Below are 6968 nucleotides of genomic sequence, written 5' to 3'. Positions count from 1 at the left end.
TACAATGTACATATAAGTTATAACCTATATAGAAACATAAAACTCCAGTATATTCTTCATGGCTTATTCAAAGTTATTTTGTATCAAAATCATTAGCACTATACGCGGTAATGTTTATTTTTAGGGAACGAGTACTACACGTACATGTATTGGAAAGTTGACAAGTGCCGAGGTAAAAAATGCATGTAGGCCTACCGGCATTTGTATGCTGGAAATACATGTACATTGTATGTGTATTCTGTGAAGAAAAAGCTAGGGAATGAGAGAGAGAGAGAGAGAGAGAGAGAGAGAGAGAGAGAGAGAGAGAGAGAGAGAGAGGGAGAGAGAGAGAGAGAGAGAGAGAGAGAGGGTGAGAGAGAGAAGGAGAGAGAAAAAAAAAAAGAGGGGAGCGGCAGAATGAAACAGCACTGTGAACAAAACAAAAACACTCGGTTGCAACGTTGCATTCACGTTGGTGAAATGCAGCCGGTCCGCGCTGGTTGCCTTTAGTGATGTCATAGTTCTAATAATAGCAGCCAATGAATGGCGTTCACTTATTGTCACCTGGGGGGCGTTTCATCAACGAGTTCGTCGGGGGTTTTCACCGACGAATTTGCTATCAGCCAATCAGACGCAAGGATTTACACTGACAACTGTTAAAAGCTAATGAAATTCTTGGTCTGATTGGCTGATAGCAAATTCGTCGGTGAAAACTCCGACGAACTCGTTGATGAAATGCCCCCCTGATAATATTTGGCCAATGGAAGCACGACCTGACGAAGAACTGTGTCTCGTGACTCGCGGAGACAGACACAGTAGTCTGCTATGTTTTGGGATGTGTGGTGCAATATTGTTCTTTTACTCTGTACCTGGCCAAGTCGAGGGGAGGATTTGCGTCTGTGGCACATACTTTCTGCGGACCACCGCCTTGTTTATCAACCTACCGGGGTGGTTTCCTCGGAAAAACAGGGCCAAACAGGGCCTCTTGTTATTATCGGTAAGATTTGTAATAAATTTATTTCAATTCTGAGCTGTCATCTCACTCTTCATCATTCCTTCTTTCTCCGGGAGCAGGCACGATTTCCACCGTAATGTTAATGACCTAGTGCTACTTCAAAGTATGTTATTGTAATTGTAAATTAGACGAAGCTCACGAGTCACGTCATGGTCACGACAAACAGTCAGTCAGCAACACTGTTTTACACTGTTCCCGACTGATGAAGGGGAGCACTAGCTACAGAGATCGGATAGAATAGTTCGGCTATTCACCTTTCGTTGAATTACAAGCTTGCCCTTCACCGTAAAATTTTTAATGAAATAGTCTAACGTTAACAACAGTTAGACTTGATTAATACTAACGTTACTCGAACTGATTTAGAATAGTTTAGGGAGGAATTCAATATTATAAACATGTATTTCTAGTTTCTTCGTAATGCGCAAATCAAAATGAAATGAAAATTAGGCCCTCATAAAAAATATTTTTCTATAATGCGCATATTTCCGCATGTTATTGTTAGTTTTCTATCTTTTAATCTGGGATATTTTGTATTTTTGATCTTTCAAATAAGTACTCCGTTAAACTAAAGCGTGTTCCAGTGTGCTTATAAACTATTTCCTGTTAAAATTGTCAGTTGTACACTGCATTTTGATTCGCTGTTTTCATTGTTGCCATGACATTGAAAGAGATCGAGAGAGAGTGAATTGCAGTAGGGGCAAGTATTTCTAGATGTGAGAGCGCTAGTCCCGATTATTGATGCTCTCTTTTGTCAAAGCACGTGGGTAATACCTGTACTGTAGTTAAATGCATAACTTCTGGGCGGTGCCACGCATGACTTTAGTTATCTCTCCTTCTCTAGCACCTCCCTGGTACACGTGAATTTCACAGTCATGCGTCATGTTTGCTATTTACTTAAGTGGATGTGTAACTGAACCGTGTTTAGTTTAGTTAAGTTAGTTTGTTTTAATGAGTTTTTTTTTTTGCGTCTTCATTATTATTTTCATAGCTTCAATATGGCGCTTTATCGTTCTATACGCTAACAGCTATGATATGCAAGGTGCTGATGTCAAGGAAGGTAGGGTTGGACCTACTACTCATCGACCGCCCAATGTTTATTTGCTTGATAAGCATATTTAACACTGATATTCACATAAAAAACTTGACCTACGTGATTGAGAAAATCCAGCTCTATCAAATGCCGTTGTTCCCTTTTCAATTCGAAGTTTCAGTGCAAAAATATCGCCGACGAACTTGCGTGGCCTCGTTTCAGCTCCCCGCAGTAAATCGCGTTATTAGGATCGACCGCTGTTTTTGCATTGACAATGCACGCAAACCGAGTTGTATTGAACACCGTGTTGTACGAAGCTTTTTCAAGAAGCCTTTTAGAAACTTCCATAGACATACATTGTGCTGTCATTACGATTCAGTGAAAATATTCATTTGAAATTTTGTCCTTGATTAAAACCATTAATGAACAGTGAATTATCGTGTTTTCCCACACCATCCTCATCTACATTCAAAGCCAATCCATTTTTTATGTGTTTTGCGCGCAGAGAAGTGCGTACTAAGTGTTCAGTGCGTGAATTATACACAGTCGGTTTAAAAGAAGGTGGTCGATATGTAGTAGGGCTACCATACCCTGTCAATAGGTTACCGTGCGTGCACTAGAAACTCTCTAATGACTGATCATGTTGATCCATGACGTCTGAGCAAGCCTGCCGACTCCAATATGAACTAGATGGGCTCTAGCTAGGTAGAATTTCTAGTGAGGGCCTGTATCTGAATGTGGTCATCATCGCTGTATTGCGTGGCTAGTTATCAATGGTTACTATAGTTAGGGGTCACTTCGTCAAAAATTGTCAAAAATTTCAGCTCATCAAATGATCATTGTTTACCTCTGTGTGCTGACTTTCTTTGTATTGTAATTGCCATTGGAAACTGGGCTGGGTCTGCATATTTCCTCTGTTATCGCCATGATCTATCTGGCTAGTCATTTACTTTTGTTTCTTACTCTCTAGATTTCCAGACCATGACCACGCGCTGCCCTGTAACCGTGTTAATGCCATCCATGATGGGCTGCGTCCAGATTCTACTCTAGTTGTCTCTACTACTATAGTTCTTTCTATGAAAATCAGTAGAATCTAATTTCAGTCTGAATGAAATCCAGTTGAGCTATTACACAAGACTTCTCATCACTTTGCTTATCTTTGCGTTTCTAGAACACATCTTGACTGTCCTTCCAGCCGGTGCCAGGTCCTGAATACTTTTGATTAAAGTTCTTCACTAGGTCTGATGTATTGATAATTCCGATTTAAAAAAACAAACAAACAAATGAAAAAAAACTTGCATTGTCATAACGCATTGGATATTGTTTCATCCTTGGACATTCAACATATAGATTTCCCCTCATCGTCAGTTTGTGCTGCCTGCTTGAAAAGTGGTCAACCTATCCGGAGCTGCACTGAGAACTGAAAAACTTGGAAATGGCATATTTTGCCGATTCAGCATTCTCCAGCTGGTCACAGGTTGATCTAGATCTGTCGTCCCTGATGACAAGTGATGGGAATGGAGTGTTCAAAGCTATGACTCCCTCCTTGTCAGTCTTTGACGAAGATCTTGATCTGTACAGTGTCAGTGACAGTGGAGAGAAGGACGCAGTGTATTCCAGTCACCTCCAGGCCAGCCCGAGCTCTCTGGCATCTGACGACATTCCGACATCGCCCCTTTCTGAAGGAATCGAAGACATGCAGATGCAGCGAAGTCCGCCACTGACCAGCCCAGAGGACATTTATGGCAGCCTTCTAAGGCAGGTAGAGGAAGACGAAGCAGCTGCAGAGTCTCCTGACAGAGATGAGCATCTGGGGGACACAAGCCATGGGGAACAGTTCCTATCAGCCATGCCAGATAAACCCAGACCAGAAGTGCCACTTCCGCCGCTCTCCAGGGGAGCCCACCAAGCAGCAACGGCAACCACACTGGCTCCAGAAATGGGTTCTCATCCATGTAATGGACAGAAGGCTGTGTCAAACAAAGTTAACAAGTGTGGTGTAAAGAGGAAAGCTGTGCAGGTTGAAGAGGAGAAATTTGAAGAGAATGTCACAGATCCTACCTTGTCTAGGAATCTGAAAAATGCTCTGGCTGCTAGAGAAAATAGACTGAAAAAGAAAAAGGAGTGGGAAGATCTGAAAATACAAAATTCATCTCTTGAAAAGGAAAATCAAGCACTTCGTAAGGACAATCAGGAACATGTAGAGACAATAGCGGAGTTGGAGGAGCAATTGAGGTACTACAAGTCGGTGCTAGTTAACCAGAGTGCCTTGTCCAACTTGCTGCAATCAATGAATCCCATCCCAAATCTTAGCCTCAGTTCATCTACTCCCAAAACAAAGCATGCCCGGCTGCAGGCAGCCGAAACTCAGGGAATGAGTGGGGGTGTTTGTCTTCATGTCAATGGCCCACAAGCCTCGCTGGAGTTTTGTTCAACATGTTCACGCAATGCAAAATGTTCATTTGATTCATGAGCGTCAAAGCCTGCTGCTGATGTACAGTGTAGGACAGATACAGAATCTGTGTACATAATCACTCATTATTTGTGCACTACTTCATGTGAAAACACACTGACATGATATGTGATCTATCTCAAAATCATGTGAATCTCATGACATACATTTTGTATTGATCTACTCAGTTCAGCCCTGTCCTAGTATGAATGTTGAGAGTGCAGTCTTATACAAGACAACTTCAAAACTGTGTGAAGACCATTGACAATGAACATACTTGTATTAAACCACAGTGTTTGTTATGAGGCAACCCAATATGCTGTAAGGTCTTGTTGTACCAACATGTAATTGGAGGTCTACTGCTGTGGCAACTTCACAGATGAACTCTCAGTGTGTAAGTAATCATGTAATCCAATTGCTTACTCATAACTTGCATCCCTTTGAAAAAAAAAAAACCAAACAAACAAAACAAAGATAAACAAACCAACCCCAAAACTTGAGAACCTTGATTTGTTTATTAGCAAGATTACTGTGATACTGATGTCATTTTTGGTACTTTACATTCTCTCAAAGTGGCATAGGTTTTGATATGAATAGAGGGGATGTTTGCCTTGATATTTGTGTCAGAAGCAACCAGTAAAGGCAAATGCAGTTGGAATACATGCTATTTTAGTATGTTGAAGCACTGGAAGAAAAGTATTTTGTGTTGGTATGCATATACTGCATTGCAGTGGCTGGGAAAATATGTGTGGTTTGTAATGTATATGTGTTGTGATATTTGACTTGTATGACAAATTGTGCATTTTGATCAGCATAAACATAATTTCCCTCTTGTACTTGGGAATATGATTACAGATTTCAGCCACTGCAATGCTCCTGGTTAAAACAGAGACTGACACTTTTACATTGCTTTGTGTTTTCCAGATTTTTCACTATGGCAGTGCAGAACGGCTGTTTCCTGTTCATCTAGAGTTGATATGTTGGTAAGCAACCAGTGAACATGAAAAAGGTGGTACAACTCACTCAATTTGACGACTGTGAGAATCATACACACCTCCTATTTCATTATCAGCGTTTGTCATATTCATGTGCGCATGGCATATATCTTTAAACTTGCAGTAGTCATGCCTTTATATCCTAGAATGAATAGGCCATGGTGAATTTCCTTCATGCTGGATTAATATTTCACTGTAAAGCCTGTTTTGTTTTCATCAATTGCAGATGCAGGGACGTGTCAAAAATATAACCCCCCCCCCAAAAAAAAAAAAAAAATTGAACACAAATTTGTTGTTTTGTTGTCCCTCCATACACTCCCCTTGTTCATTTTTTTTTTCCTTTGAAATGATAAAATTAATCATCCACCACCCAATCACAAAAAAGATAAAATATATGTAAGAAGGCCAAAGCTTGTAAATTGTTTTGGAAAGATAAAAAGAAGTCTTTGTCTCTTGATATGCGATGACTCCTCTGTCGTTGGCCTTTGTAACTTACCAGAGTCCTCTCTTCTTTTGTATTTCTTCCTCTGCATTGTGCCTGGACCGACTTTGATCCCGACACCCCAATCTTCATCTCATTGGCGTTACTCTGCCGTGTCATGCGCTGTTACTGCTGCTGCGTCATCATCCAGAGAGAACAGATCAACCATCAACCTGCCATCAGTCGGGTTATCAAGCAATGGGTGTCGCCAGAAAGTTGTTCGTGTCTCTGTATCCAGGCAAAGGTGAGGTATCTGCTCTCGGCCTTGGCTGCTGTCGTCCCAGATAAATAGAGAACAATTTTTGTTTTCCACACTGAAGTCCACTTTTGGAACTAAATTTGCGTTAGTAAGGGGAAGTGAGTATTGTTACAAAAAATTTAGTGAGTGGACTCTGGCAAAAGCCATGGGAGTAGTGGTCAAAGCATGCAAAACAGAATTTGTGTGATGTCGCTACAGATTGTTTCTAAATTGATCGTCTACTTTGTGATGAAACAGAGTTTAGCATCCTTTGCCCTTGCCAATTACCATCCAATCTATTCTGAGAAAATGTTAGAATGCTTCATTTTTATGCAGGTTGATTTCTAAACAAAAGGGCACATGCTTGGAGGTCTATTTGATTTTACAGATGAATGAATTCCTATTCAGTTCATAAATAATGAAGGATGAACAGATACTTAGCTAGCAGCCAAGAGAGAGAGAGAGCAGATATCTTCACTGACAAGTGTGCGTACCACAATATATGCATGGCACAGTACTAAAAGGATGAATGGACAGTGCTCTTTGATACGTGTACATTGTACTCCTGTTTTTGCTTTAGCTTCTGAAACCTGCTACATGACAATTCAAATAGGGTTGGGGCCAGTAGACTAAATTTTTAGATATACAAATGTATAAGCCATTCATTCTTGGACCATGTTTGTTCAAGTCAGTGATACAGCTTACCTTTTGTCATTTTCTTGACTTCATCAAGCTTGCTGTGTGTATGAAACATCCAAAATTAGTGGCATGGCAAGAC

At 40.7% G+C, this 6968-nt stretch overlaps 1 protein-coding gene across 2 annotated transcripts; it reads left to right on the top strand.

The window, feature by feature from the left end:
• The first annotated feature begins 850 nt into the window (after positions 1-850).
• LOC139730812 (uncharacterized) lies at positions 851-6348 on the top strand. 2 transcript variants are annotated; one of them, XR_011710944.1, is made up of 3 exons: positions 851-976; positions 3375-5459; positions 6104-6348. XR_011710944.1 is itself a non-coding variant. In XM_071641681.1 (2 exons), the coding sequence occupies exon 2, from the start codon at positions 3460-3462 to the stop codon at positions 4495-4497; it is 1038 nt and encodes a 345-aa protein (XP_071497782.1). In that variant the 5' UTR covers positions 851-976; positions 3375-3459; the 3' UTR covers positions 4498-5698. The 2 variants fall into 2 exon arrangements, 1 of the variants encoding a protein (XP_071497782.1); XM_071641681.1 differs by lacking the exon at positions 6104-6348 and having other exon boundaries at positions 3375-5698.
• The last annotated feature ends 620 nt before the right edge of the window (positions 6349-6968 follow it).

The sequence above is a fragment of the Diadema antillarum genome, unplaced genomic scaffold (genome assembly GCF_040938485.1).
Source record: "Diadema antillarum isolate AM-2024a unplaced genomic scaffold, OU_Dant_1.0 seq00000338_RagTag, whole genome shotgun sequence".
Classification (NCBI taxonomy): Eukaryota; Metazoa; Echinodermata; class Echinoidea; order Diadematoida; family Diadematidae; genus Diadema; species Diadema antillarum.
Note: the sequence above shows the minus strand (reverse complement) of the source record. Positions and strands in the feature narration are given on the sequence as shown.

Bases quoted from the DNA above. Each gene is read 5' to 3' on its own strand.
- LOC139730812 (XM_071641681.1), top strand. From the start codon at position 3,460: ATGGCATATTTTGCCGATTCAGCATTCTCCAGCTGGTCACAGGTTGAT.